The following is a 13,733-nucleotide window of genomic DNA, read 5'->3' as shown; positions in this document are numbered from 1 at the left end:
GTAAAGATACTTTGCCCCTTGCTTTCCATTTTTTTCTATTTTTTTTTTCTAAACACAAGCTCTAAAACCTTTAACCATTTTATTAACCAAAGATCTACATACGCTGGAACATATTGGAACAGTGACTTTTCATATCAAGGTCTTCGATGAAGGCAATATAAATTTAAAAAACAAAATCTGGCCAATGGAAAGATTAAGCTCTAAACTATATACACTACATGGCCAAAAGTATGTGGATACCCAAAATCATGGGTATTAATATGGAGTTGGTCCCCCCTTTGCTGCTATAACAGCCTCCACTCTTCTGGGAAGGATTTCCAGTAGATGTTGCTTCTATTCAGCCACAAGACATTAGTGAGGTCGGCACTGATGTTGGGCGATTAGGCCAACATCCCAAAGGGATGGGTTAAGGTCAGGGCTCTGGGCAGGCCAAGTTCTTCCACACCGATCTTGATAGACCATTACTGTATGGACCTTGCTTTGTGCACAGGGAGCTTTGTCATGCTGAAACAAGAAAAGGCCTTCCCCAAACTTTTGCCACAAAGTTGGAAGCACAGAATAATCTAGAATGTCATTGTATGCTGTAGCTTTAAGATGTCACTGGAAATAAGGGACCTAGCCGGAACCATGAAAAACAGCCCCAGACTATTATTCCTCCTCCACCATTTGAGCAAGTAGCGTTTCCCCCGGCATCCGCCAAACCCAGATTTGTCTGTCGGACTGCCAGATGGTGAAGCCTGATTCATCATCTGGACGTGTTTCCACTGCTCCAGAGTCCAATGGCGGTGAGCTTTACACCACTCAAGCCAACGCTTGGAATTGCGCATGGCGATCTTATGTTTGCGTGCGGCTGCTCGGCCATGGAAACCCATTTCATGAAGCTCCTGAAGAAACAGTTATTGTGCTGACGTTGCTTCCTGAGGCAGTTTGGAACTCGGTAGTGGGTGTAGCAACCGAGGACAGATGATTTTTACGCGCTTCAGCACTCGGCGGTCCTATACTGTGAGCTTGCGTTGACTACCACTTCGCGACTGAGCCATTGTGTGAGCTATTTTATACACCTGTCCACAACGGGTGTGGCTAAAATAGCTGACTCTACTAATTTGAAGGGCTGTCCATATACTTTTGGACATGTAGTGTATGTTAACTAATGGCTAATTTGGATGAGCTAAAGTCACCTTGAGGACAGAGGCAAGGCTCTGATTTAAAAAATGTATGGATCGATTTGGGTGCTTCCTTCATCGCTCAAAAATATACACATTTATTTTACACAATATATTTCAACAAGGCACTCCTCTGGTATGGATTCATATTCTCGCATATTTGACAGATTATGGGACGGGGATGTGTAAGGAAGAGCTGTCATTACAGAGCCCCCAGTACGCATCACAACCATACACTTCCTTAAAACCATAACGACTTCACAATATAGATTACTGCATTATGGGGCAGCGTTACTATCAAAGCAAAACCAGGCATACTATAAAGTGAAAAATCAACTACCGGTAGTCAGAATTGTGTTTAGAAAAGAGAAGATGCAAAACAGGGGAATTATAAATGGGCAAACTTGCAGTGATGCACATTTGGACCACAACTACATCACTCAAAACCCACACATTCACACACACACACATTCACACTGCAATGTAAAGGGTTATCGGTGCTCTGGCATGTGGGAGTAGTCAGGGCGGCGGAGGAGGGGCTCCTTGTGTGATGGAGGCGGATCATACGCTCTAGCTGGGGCGTAGGTAGCAGGCGCTTCCAGGTTGTGGGCCTCCGTCGGGGGCGGGGCCTGCATGGGCATCTGGTAGTTGGACATTGTGGGGGGCATCTGGGTCGGGGCTGGAGGAGGGTAGCCATATTGGTACTGCTGGTACTGTTGTTGGTACTGCTGGTACTGTTGGTACTGCTGGACCTGCTGATAGTACTCTGCATAGCATCTGAAGTTAAGAAAAGAGAAAGCCTGTTGAACACATTTGATCTGCTTCAAAATAACTAAAACTGCCCCAAACGTGCATCATGTACCTGGCAATGGGGTCTCTATCAGCAGCAGGGTCCTCTGGTCGGCCGGGTGGCGTTGGGAGGAGGGCGCGGCGTTTGGGGCGTGGCTGGGGGAAGGGCTGGGGCACAGGGTCAGGCAGCAGTGGGGTGGAGCGGCGTACTGGGCTGCGGTCCCTGTCCCCTGACTTAGTCCCCATCTGCTGCTCCGCTAGAACCTGCTGGCCCTGCTGGAAGAAGCGGGCCCGTGCTGCCTCAAAGATGGCCTGGGCAGTGGGTTCTGCACCCCCCATGGAGCCATAGGCTGAGCTGGCGTTGTAGAGGGCCGAGGCTCCACCATAGGCCGGGTTGACAGCAGCCTGGGCTGACGGTGCCTCTCCAGCTGTGGGGTCGTACTGGTTACTGTAGCCTTCTGCGTCCGATGTGGCTGAATTCTGATAGCTGGCGGCCTGGTTGGCTATAGAGTCGTATACCTGATCCGCTACAGAGCCGTACACCTGGCTGGCGAGGGCACCGTAGACCGCAGGGCTCACTGGAGTACCATCTGTGGCGCTGGCTGCCGTCATGCCCTTTAGCGCAGCGTACGTGGGATCAAAGCTCGTTGTGTTGTAGACAGAGTTGTGCAAGCTCTGCTGCACCTGAAGAGGCAGACCTGCAGCTGCAGCAACGGCAGCAGCCAGTACAGCAGCCTGACTCTGGTGGTGCTCCATATGAGGGTTGATGGAGGGGCTTTCAGTGGCATAGTGACTCATGATGGGGGCCTTTGCTGTAGTCGTGGTGGGATTACTGGGCTGCACATTGGAGAGCTCCACAGAGAGCGGTCGGCCTTTGAAGGTGGTCCCATGGAGAGCCTCAATAGCCTGCACTGCATCCTCCTTCCGCTCCATGTGTACAAAGGCATACCCCGCAGAGGAGGAGAGCCTCGCTGTAACCAAGCACAGAATGATAAGACAGTCAGCTAATGAAGTAACCACTAACCATGTTTACCATCCATTCTGATGAGTAAAAGTACAGGTTTGATAAAACTCACCATAGGCCTGATGGAAATGAAAATTGTCTTAACTTTCCTAAATGTTGACAAAACACGTTCGACAGGATTGTATAAAAACAATTTTATGGTGAAATATAATGTGATAAACTGTGGTGGATATGCTTTTTTTTGCATAGTTGTTGCTAGAATAACCATCATATGGAAGTAAATTTGCACTCATGCTATGTTGTGCGTCCTCCTACGACGAGGTGAAAAAAAACGCACAGTTTATTAACAGATAAAATAAGTTATGATGAGCCTGATGAGCTTGATGCTTATTTCCAATACATTTCAAAAGGTCTTAATTTGGATGCTGGTGACAAAGTTCAGTATCAGTATAATTTGAATACCCGTATTTGCTTAAAAATCTTTTGACAAGTGGATGGGAGGGTAGAGACTAACCTTTGACCTTATCACACTCCAGAACTTTCCCAAAGGTCTGAAAGAGCTCTTGCAGGTCCTCAGCAGAACACATGGCACTGAGATTCCCCACAAAGACCTTGGTGGAATGCATGGGCCTTCCGCGGGACTCTTCAACCACCAGGTTGCGGCCACGGAACTCCCGTCCATTCAGTTCCCTTATGGCTAGATCAGCAGCACCATCTCCCTGGAGATGGATGAAGGCAAACTGCCGGAGTACACTGCAGGTGACCACCTGTCCATATGGCCCAAAGAGCTGTGTCAGGTCCTCCTGAGAGGTGTCCAAAGCCAGGTTCCCCACAAAGAGCTTTATAGCTTCGTTCTTATCCGTTGACTCCATGGTTGGGTACACCTGGGGAAGGAGCAGGGTGTCAGTGACCTAGCTAGCTAATTTAAGTTTATATTTTAGCTGATGACATAACTGTTATTAAGGGACGTCTTAAGAAAAACCGCATGCAACCACTATAGGCAAATCATGAATATAGTAGTGTAATAAAACGTGACAAGTAACTAACAATAGTTTAACGCATAAAGCTAAAACTAGTCCATAGTCAACATTAGAAAACCTAGCTAGCAAGCTAACGTTAGTTTCCCCCTCCCTTCTCGAGTCGAGGTGGCATCAATTCAGTGATGCTTGGCAACACCCGATCAGGAAAAACAAGATGCTCATATCGTTACATGAATTTGCTGTACTATACACACATTAGTTGGTCGAGGTGTGATCAGATTTATCCTGGCTCGCTAGCTAGTTAGCTAAATGATCAATTCGGCGCGGATTAGAGTTAGCTTACTGACTAGCTAAACTAGCCATTTTGCGGTGTTGAAAAATAATGTTCAGAAGCAGTTTAACTAATTACATCTATTTGCAACTATTTAGAGCATTATGCACATTTTTATATCACATTGTGCGTTCATAAAAGTTGCCGAGTTAAACAAATATTACTCAAGTTTACACATATATAAAATAAGCACACTGTGCATCCATCTTACCTAACGTGGTGCAATATTTCCAATGACCACCTCCGGTTCCGATCTTTGAGAGAGTGACGTATGATATGTTCAACAAATCACTAGAGCAGAAGTCTGGTTATATGTAAACGTTCATGGCAGGCGTATTACACAATGTCGGCTACAATATTTTTCTACGATGTAAATGACCGTGTTGTTTGAGTGAAGTGAGTTTTGCTTATCACTCCAGCAGACGTGTAATGTTGTTGCAGCAAAGCGCCTGGGTCTCGCTCCCAAAGCCCCAGACATTATGAGTGTTACAACCATAGTGATCCTTGTATTCGAATTCCTAATGTTATGCTTTCAACCATTACTTATTGTTGTTGCATTTGCCTGGTAAATGATGTCAATCCTTTTCTCTAAAGTATCAAATTAAACAGACATGTACATTTCAATAAATAGGCTGTGTATGTCTGTAAAATATGTTAATAATTGCAACCTAATTTGGTTGCAATTGGTGGTGACCACTCGGAAGTTTAAAAATAATTGATGCAGATGAATTGTCTAGCCCTCCATCACAAAGTACAGGATACAGATAGATTGTAATTGTTTTTTAGAGGCGAATTTCCCATTAAAAATACTGTATTCAGGGAAAGCATTGTAATTGTGTTTAAGAGGCGAATTTCCCTTTGAAAATACTGTTTCAATTGAATTTCCGCAACGTGGTGACGGGCGCAGGCGTATTTAACCTTGGTTCAGGTTTGTTTCTCTCCCAAGTGTGAATGAAAAATATACGGAAGACAGCAGAGGAGTGCCAAGAACTTCTGAACTACAGCTTCACAGAGACTGGAGAGTCCCAGACAGACATCATGGCGTATCCACAGATTTAGGACTATTACATTCTCAACACTTTTGAAGTTTCAATGGCATTTGGAAATTCAGGGACCGATGGGATTTACAGTAGGCTATTTAGAATAATTTCTGTCACATTTTAAGGACGACAGGGGATCGGGAGATGGAGGTAAATTATGTCATGTCATTTATTTGAAAGTGTAAAACAACAGTTGCGAATATTTGTATGATTAGTGAAATCACGAGACCTGGCACTCATTAACTGAAGGTATGCAAGAAGACCGCAGATCAAGGAAGTGCCGCGCACAGAGTGGTACATACCGAGCAGCACACAAGGTATGTTGGAAGTCCATACCATGTCCACAAATAGGATGCTGTAATGTTATTATTTATACAAATAAAATAAGTTTTTTCAATTTACTGAATGAAGTACCCTTTGATATCATGGTCAGTTATTACAATATAGTAAACTGTTATTTATGGAAGAAGAAAAAATCATCACTGGTTCCACAACATAAGAGCTGTATAACGCCATGAATGAACTCATTTTAAACTACTCGTTTGGCACTACACCTTCATGTTATTCTAGTGATACTGTATATTCAGGTCCTGGCAGGTCATTCATTACACCTTCATGTTATTCTAGTGATACTGTATATTCAGGTCCTGGCAGGTAATTCATTACACCTTCATGTTATTCTAGTGATACTGTATATTCAGGTCCTGGCAGGTCATTCATTACACCTTCATGTTATTCTAGTGATACTGTATATTCAGATCCTGGCAGGTCATTCATTAGACCTTCATGTTATTCTAGTGATACTGTATTTTCAGATCCTGGCAGGTCATTCATTAGACCTTCATGTTATTCTAGTGATACTGTATATTCAGATCCTGGCAGGTCATTCATTAGACCTTCATGTTATTCTAGTGATACTGTATATTCAGATCCTGGCAGGTCATTACACCTTCATGTTATTCTAGTGATACTGTATATTCAGATCCTGGCAGGTCATTACACCTTCATGCTATTCTAGTGATACTGTATTTTCAGATCCTGGCAGGTCATTCATTACACCTTCATGTTATTCTAGTGATACTGTATATTCAGATCCTGGCAGGTCATTACACCTTCATGCTATTCTAGTGATACTGTATATTCAGATCCTGGCAGGTCATTACACCTTCATGTTATTCTAGTGATACTGTATATTCAGGTCCTGGCAGGTCATTACACCTTCATGTTATTCTAGTGATACTGTATTTTCAGATCCTGGCAGGTCATTCATTACACCTTCATGTTATTCTAGTGATACTGTATATTCAGATCCTGGCAGGTCATTACACCTTCATGCTATTCTAGTGATACTGTATATTCAGATCCTGGCAGGTCATTACACCTTCATGTTATTCTAGTGATACTGTATAATCAGGTCCCGGCAGGTCATTACACCTTCATGTTATTCTAGTGATACTGTATATTCAGGTCCTGGCAGGTCATTCATTACACCTTCATGTTATTCTAGTGATACTGTATATTCAGATCCTGGCAGGTCATTACACCTTCATGCTATTCTAGTGATACTGTATATTCAGGTCCTGGCAGGTCATTACACCTTCATGTTATTCTAGTGATACTGTATATTCAGGTCCTGGCAGGTCATTACACCTTCATGTTATTCTAGTGATACTGTATTTTCAGATCCTGGCAGGTCATTCATTACACCTTCATGTTATTCTAGTGATACTGTATATTCAGATCCTGGCAGGTCACAGTTGTTTTTTTGTCAGTTATACAATTGTCTCATTGGGTCAGTCTTATGAGGTTCAATAGCAGGCTTCAGAATAGGCTATTCATTCTGGACATGTTTTATTGCATTAAACATATGAATACTCATTTAAGCTATTGGTTTAAATTTTAGATCTGTACCTCTCAATTATTTGCTGGGTTAAATTAGCATTTTCACACACTTCTCTGTAGGTTTGGAGAGTGTTTTCACCAAGTCTCACCAAGTCTAAACTTGCCAGGCTTCTACAGAGACTTGGGCAGCAAGCCCTACATCCACCTCTTCTCTAGAATGGTGTTTTAGGCTCAGGGGCATATATACAGCAGCAGCCAATCCCTGGAAGGAAGTTGGAGGTGATAACAGCCTGTGCACATAACTACCTCTGTCAAAATATAGCCACACCTTCTCATATTCAAAGGGTTTAAAAAGCTAAGACAAAATTATACTTCAGTCCCAGCAAGTTCACTGTTGAGGGTCAGATCCTTAGGATATGTGCACACACTAGAGCCACACACACTAAATACCCTCACGTGTGGTGAGTCGTACTCAGTTGATGACATACACCCTCCAGATTACTCAGAGGAAGGAATACGGTTTGGGAGTTTCCCAAAAGGACAGAGAAGTAGTGGTCAGCACGGAACATAGAACACATGACATGATGCATGCTGGTGTTACCAGAACGGAACAGGAAGGGTACTGATTATGAAGCATTAGTCTGCGGAAGAGCAGAACCTCAAAGAATGTGTATTCTCTTGCTGGTGTTTTACCTTCAATGGGAAGCATCATTGTGGCAACATAAAGCATAACCACATGGTGTACAGATACCATATAGTACCCGTGCTATATACTGTATGTCTCTGTTCCCCAGATGCAGGAGGACCCGGTGTATGATTTCCCTGAGCCAGTAGGGAAGCCGATAGGAGAGAGGCGGGCTTGTCTTCAGCGTAGCTCCCTGAAAAGCATCAGTGTGCTGGACCGTCTGCTTCTCACACACCCCGTCTGGCTGCAGCTGTCCATCAACTCTGCTACCGCTCTGCACATCCTACAGAGGGAGCCGCCTGGGGTGAGACCAGTGGAGGCTGCTGAGGGGAGGATGGCTCATAGTAATGGCTAGAATGGAGCAAATGGAATGGCATAATTTTGTTTGATGTATTTGATACCATTCCACCTATTCCACTCCAGCCATTACCACGAGCCTGTCCTCCCCAATTAAGGTGCCACCAACCTCCTGTGGGTGAGACACAAAACCGCAAACAAACCACAACCTAAGTTTGCATATATCTGTCTCTCTGCAGACCTTTCTAGTGCGCAGGTCCAACACCTCGCAGAAGAAAGTGCTGTGTGTCAGGCTTGCAGATGACTGCCTCCCCTCCTTTTTCAAACAATTTGTCATCCAGGAATTGGACTCCAGTGAGTGTTGAAAGAGAAAACCAGAGATGTTCCATCTACAGCCCGTTGCAGTGAACGATGAGGGTCTTACTAATGATCTTATCCTTGCATCCCCATTTCCCTTCCATTCACAGCTTTCTCCTTGGAGAGAGCTGCTATCAGTTTCCCTGACCTCTGCCGGCTCATCGCCTTCTACTGTGTTAGCCGGTATGTTCTACATCACACTAGAATAGGTTCAGGACCTTTAGACCAATCAGACCTGTCTATAAAACCTACTGTATGTGCTGTATATTTCAGGGATGTGTTGCCCTTCCCCCTGGAGCTCCCTGAGGCCATAGTCAAGGCTTCATCCCACAAACAGCTGGAGTCCATCTCCCACATGGGAGTGGGTAGGTACCACAGAGTGGCTCAGAGGTCTGATGATCCACCAAGGTCTTGGCGATTGTTGAAATGCTAGCTGCCATTGTGTGCTGTACACAACTTCTCAACAACTCATCTCTAGGTTTCTTCCTTGGTTTCTGCCTTCTATTGAGGTTTTCATAGCCACTGTGCTTCTGCCTCTGCGTTCCTTGCTCTTTGGAGTTTTAGGTTGGGTATCTATCTGTGACAACTGCTGATGGAAAAGGGACATTCGATTGATTGATCAAGGATAGCCTTGAAGAATAATGCTGACATAGTTTTCCTTCTTTTTCATTCAGAGTTCTGGAGCTCCCCGCTGAACTTCAGAGGTCCACGCAATGGGCCCCCACCAGTGGAGGAGGCACCGCTGCCCCCTAGCCCCACCCCTGAGGATTGTGCCACACCCGAGGAGAGCCCCACCCTGTTTCAAGAGTTCTGCTCCATCCAAACACGCAGCCCCCGGGAGCTGAACTGTGGGGCAGCAGGCCAAGGGGCTCTCTGTTTCATCAACCCACTCTTCCTGCAGTTCCAGACTGCACTGCACAGACGCCGCCACCAGTTCAAACGCAGCCTCAAGGTGCGTGTCTCCACTGAGAACTCTAGCCCCTTCTCCCCACCATTTGCTCCTCCCCCTCCCCCACCTCTGCTGGCCAAGAAAAAGAGCAAGAAGGTCCATCAGGCCAGTAGAGCAGTGGAGGCCAGAGTGGAGGGTGAGGGAGGGACAGCACCCGTCCAGGAGGACTCAGACTACTTGCAGCCATGCTTGGTTCTTCCAGTTCTTCCGAAAAAGACCAGGGTCACACCCACACTGTCTCCCACTGCAGAGGAGGATGACTACCATGTGCCCATAGGTCTTCTGCAGGGACTTGGCCAGGAGAAAGGAAGTGAGGGGGAGGAGGTGAGTGAGGAGGTGGATCTCTTGCTGGAGCAGAGATATGCTCCCTCCCTGAGTGAGCTGGACAGCAGCAGTTCCCTCAGCAGCTTGGAGGAGACAGAGGAGAACTCAGAGCGACCTCCCCTCACCAAGGGAACAAGTAACCCCTCACCCCCATGCACCTCTCCCGCTCATCAGCCCGTCTCAGGCTTGCGCAAGCTTAGTGCAGCTTTTGTGTCCTTCTTTGTGCCTGAAAAGCGCGTGGCGAGGCTGGTGGAGGACCTGTCCCGTGACAAGAGGACTGCGTTTGGTGTCCTGGTGCAGGACTTCCTCAGGCAGCAGCACGAGGTGATCAAGCCTCAGTGCCAGAGATCTGGCATAGAGCTACTGCAGGGCATCCGTCTCTTCCTCTCCCAGGCCAAGATCTTCCTGCTGGACTGTGGAGACCTACAGCCCCCCATTGAGACCATGGTGCATGATGATGAGAAAGGTACAGCAGACATTAGTCAAATGAACAGTCAAAATATGCTCAGTCACTTTAAATACAACTCGTACTAGCATGTTTCCCTAGTGATGATGACATGTGACATTTTATGAATGTGCTTGTTTGTGTGCAGACCTGGTGCTGGAGAAAGCCATGTTCCGCTGTGTGCTGAAACCTTTGAAAGGACAGATAGATGGGACACTGCAAACTTTGCATGAGCGAGACCGCTCTACCCAAAGCATGGCAGAGAGCCTGGCTAAGGCCAGGGGAAAGACCCCGTTGGAGTGTTTTGGAGTGCGGGTGGGAGTGCCGGATGCTGCCGATGTGGAGAAGGTGCTGCAGAAGTTAGCTCTCATGAGGCGGGCATACTCTCCCATTGACAAGGTTGTGCTGCTTCTGCAGGTCTGCAAGCTCATCTATAAAGCCATGAAGGACAATTCAGGTGAGGGCTTTTCTTTGAGTGAATGTGATAGAGAAATAAACATTACAGAACCAACAGCTGCTATCCCTACCATCGTTGGTCTTGTCATGTCTTGTGTCAACATGGTTGCTTTGTCTTCATGAGCAGGCCAGGAGTTCGGTGCAGATGACTTCCTGCCAGCCCTGTCCTATGTCCTCGTACAATGTAACATGCCTGAGCTGTCTGTGGAGGTGGAGTACATGATGGAACTGCTGGAGTATTCATGGCTCAAAGGGGAGGGTAAGGCTTTAAATGTGAAGTATTTATACTTTAAATGTGAAAATATTTTGAATAGTATGCGATGCCAAATAGCCATTTTGTAATGCTTGTACCAGGTGGGTACTACCTGACCAGTGTGTATGCCAGCCTGTGCCTGATCCAGAGCAAGCCTGAAGTAGTACCCTCCAGTGGGCTGACCCGCGAGGCCAGAGACTCTTTGAAAGACTGGAGCCGGCGCCGGAGCCTCCAGGCGCAAAGCCAGAAAAACTTACGACAGCAACTGGTACGGCTCAATTAATTGATTTATTAGCACCAATACTGTGTAGCAGGGGTAGGAAACTATACTGAACAAAAATATAAACGCAACATGCAACAAATTCAAAGATTTTACTGAGTTACAGTTCATATAAAGAAATCAGTCAATTTAAATACATTTATTAGGCCCTAATCTATGGATTTCACATGCCTGGGAATACAGATATGCATCTGTTGGTCACAGATACCTTAAAAAAAGGTAGAGGTGTGGATCAGAAAACCAGTCAGTATCTGGTGTGATCACCATTTGCTTCATGCAGCGCAACGCATCACATCTCCATTGCATAGAGTTGATCAGGCTGTTGATTGTGGCCTGTGGAATTTTGTCCCACTCCTCTTCAATGGCTGTGCAACATTGCTGGATGTTGGCAGGAACTGGAACACGCTGTCATACCGTAGCATAGCATCCCAAACATGCTCAATGGGTAACATGTCTGGTAAATATGCAGGCCATGGAAGAACTGGGACATTTTTCAGCTTGCAGGAATTGTGTACAGATCCTTGCGACAAGGGGCCGTGCTGAAACATGAGGTGATGACAGCAGATGAATGGCATGACACTGGGCCTTAGGATCTCGTCACGGTATCTCTGTGCATTCAAATTTTCATCGATAAAATGCAATTATGTTCATTGTCCATAGTTTATGCCTGCCCATACCATAACCCCACCACCACCATGGGGCATTCTGTCCACAACGTTGACATCAGAAAAACTGCTCGCCCACGCGATGCTATACACATGGTCTGCAGTTGTGAGGTTGGGTCTACGCACTGCAACATTTTCTAAAACAATGATGGAGGCAGTTTATGGGACATTCCTGTAGTCAGCATTCCAATTGCACGCTCCCTCAAAACTTGAGTCATCCCTGGCAACAAAATTGCACATTTTAGAGTGGCCTTTTATTGTCCCAACCCAAGGTGCACCTGCGTAATGACCATTCTGTTTAATCAGCTTCTTGATATTCCACACATGTCAGGTAGAGCATTATATTGGCAAAGGAGAAATGCTCACTAAAAGGGATGTAAACAAATGTGTGCACAATATTTGAGAGAAATAAGCTTTTTGTGCGTATGGAACATTTCTGGGATCTTTTAATTCAGCTCATGAAACCAACACTTTACATGGTGCGTTAATATTTTTTTCAGTGTAGATTCAGCCACGGGATGATTTTAGTCAGCGGAACAGTTATAATTTGTGTACTGCAAATTGACCACAACTAAGCCCAAAAAGAGATTCATTTTGGATATTTTCAAATACAAACTCATTTTTAGCTTAATTCCTTTAGACTTTACTGTCCTTTTTTAAAACCAAAAAAACTGAAATATCCCCTTTCCCCCCTTGCAGGCTAATTTCTGCCTGTTCCCGAACCCCACTGTGAAGAATCCCACATCTAGCAGTAATACTGAACAGAAATGAACACACTCATCATAACAGATGTGGAATAATATGCCACAGTAGAATATCCCTGTACCCCAAAGCAACCATAAGGAATACTTGATACTGTTCTCCTGGGTACATCACTTTTCATTCTGTGTTGCAGAGGTGTGTCAGGGTTCTGTTTCAAGATGGAGAGAACAGCTGGATGAAAACCCTGCAGTGGAGGGCAGGAGTTAGTGGGGGGGCCCTGACCCAGCTATGTGCTGCTAAATTTGGGGTGGACAACCCAGAACTGTACAAACTGTACTGGCGGAGTGAGGGGGAGATCAAAGACCTCCCAACACAGGCCCAGATCCAGGACCTACAGGGCCAAGGCAGCAGTGGGACACCCCTCATATACCAGCAAGCCAACCAGAATCAACTCAAGACTCGCAAACAGGAGACGGTGGACCTTATGGGATTACCTTGAGAGGTCCACTTTGGTATCCACACATTATTGACCGATCTTCTTAAACCACTCAACTGCTAGAAATAATTGCTTTGTACTTTATTAAACTATTTAAATGATTTTTTTCTGAATGGAGATGGCAGACCTGCCAACCCAGTTCAACTTTCCAGATTACCAGAAGCGCGCGGCCCATTGGAGATTCATCTCGCAAATCTAGTGCGAAGGCATTTTAGAAACATTGCCTCTATAGCTAATACCGGACACTCATTCATTCTTCATCGCGCAGTCTTCTAAACTCCCGACTCCATTTAATGCCAAGATGTTTATATTTATTTGTGATTATACTTTTGTAATGCTTTTTGTGACGTAGATCATAATTAGTTAGTCTCAGGTTGCGTGAACCTCGTAATGTTACGTGGAAAATGGGATGCAGAATTAAATGTATATCACACTTGAACAATTGCGACCAGTTATTTTTCGTATTTGCATTTCTATTCACTAACAAATGCGAGTGAACTGCTGGCACGTTAGAGCCCACTGAATGTCCGCCAACGTTAGCTTGAAACAATTCGTGTTTACCTTTCCACAACACACGGAGTCGAAAAGGGATTTGTCCATGTTTAAGTAAAACTGACAGTCGGCAAACTCAGCATGTCAACAAACAGAAAGGGCAGACACAGGATAGCTACGTCGAATAATGATGTATTCATCTCCATGTCCGTTGACACAAACT

At 45.3% G+C, this 13,733-nt stretch overlaps 2 protein-coding genes across 7 annotated transcripts; one reads left to right on the top strand and one right to left on the bottom strand.

The window, feature by feature from the left end:
- Positions 1 to 473: 473 nt before the first annotated feature.
- LOC112231171 (RNA-binding protein 4) lies at positions 474 to 4,586 on the bottom strand. Its single transcript, XM_024397769.2, has 4 exons — positions 4,439 to 4,586; positions 3,431 to 3,800; positions 2,026 to 2,923; positions 474 to 1,940 (listed from the first exon to the last, which is right to left on the bottom strand). The coding sequence occupies exons 2-4, from the start codon at positions 3,786 to 3,788 to the stop codon at positions 1,655 to 1,657; spliced, it is 1,542 nt and encodes a 513-aa protein (XP_024253537.1). The 5' UTR covers positions 3,789 to 3,800; positions 4,439 to 4,586; the 3' UTR covers positions 474 to 1,654.
- Positions 4,587 to 5,119: 533 nt separating this feature from the next.
- On the top strand, positions 5,120 to 13,460 carry LOC112231169 (ras and Rab interactor 2). 6 transcript variants are annotated; one of them, XM_024397766.2, is made up of 11 exons: positions 5,120 to 5,584; positions 7,904 to 8,098; positions 8,331 to 8,445; positions 8,559 to 8,631; positions 8,722 to 8,813; positions 9,123 to 10,187; positions 10,315 to 10,623; positions 10,750 to 10,881; positions 10,977 to 11,143; positions 12,520 to 12,571; positions 12,716 to 12,932. In XM_024397766.2, exons 1-11 carry the CDS (start codon positions 5,519 to 5,521, stop codon positions 12,787 to 12,789), a joined length of 2,340 nt encoding a protein of 779 aa, XP_024253534.1. In that variant the 5' UTR covers positions 5,120 to 5,518; the 3' UTR covers positions 12,790 to 12,932. The 6 variants fall into 6 exon arrangements, with proteins under 6 accessions (XP_024253534.1, XP_024253535.1, XP_024253533.1 ...); XM_024397764.2 differs by lacking the exon at positions 12,520 to 12,571 and having other exon boundaries at positions 5,122 to 5,417; positions 5,517 to 5,584; positions 12,716 to 13,460; XM_024397767.2 differs by having other exon boundaries at positions 12,520 to 12,853.
- The last annotated feature ends 273 nt before the right edge of the window (positions 13,461 to 13,733 follow it).

The sequence above is a fragment of the Oncorhynchus tshawytscha genome, linkage group LG33, assembly GCF_018296145.1.
Source record: "Oncorhynchus tshawytscha isolate Ot180627B linkage group LG33, Otsh_v2.0, whole genome shotgun sequence".
Lineage (NCBI taxonomy): Eukaryota > Metazoa > Chordata > Actinopteri > Salmoniformes > Salmonidae > Oncorhynchus > Oncorhynchus tshawytscha.
Note: the sequence above shows the minus strand (reverse complement) of the source record. Positions and strands in the feature narration are given on the sequence as shown.

Coding starts and splice junctions, on each gene's coding strand:
- LOC112231169 (XM_024397764.2), top strand. CDS start 5,519: ATGCAAGAAGACCGCAGATCAAGGAAGTGCCGCGCACAGAGTGGTACA. Junction 8,099..8,330: donor TACAGAGGGAGCCGCCTGGG/GTGAGACCAGTG, acceptor GTCTCTCTGCAG/ACCTTTCTAGTGCGCAGGTC. Junction 10,188..10,314: donor GGTGCATGATGATGAGAAAG/GTACAGCAGACA, acceptor GTTTGTGTGCAG/ACCTGGTGCTGGAGAAAGCC.
- LOC112231171 (XM_024397769.2), bottom strand. CDS start 3,788: ATGGAGTCAACGGATAAGAACGAAGCTATAAAGCTCTTTGTGGGGAAC. Junction 2,924..3,430: donor GGAGTGTGATAAGGTCAAAG/GTTAGTCTCTAC, acceptor GCTTGGTTACAG/CGAGGCTCTCCTCCTCTGCG. Junction 1,941..2,025: donor GATAGAGACCCCATTGCCAG/GTACATGATGCA, acceptor TCTTAACTTCAG/ATGCTATGCAGAGTACTATC.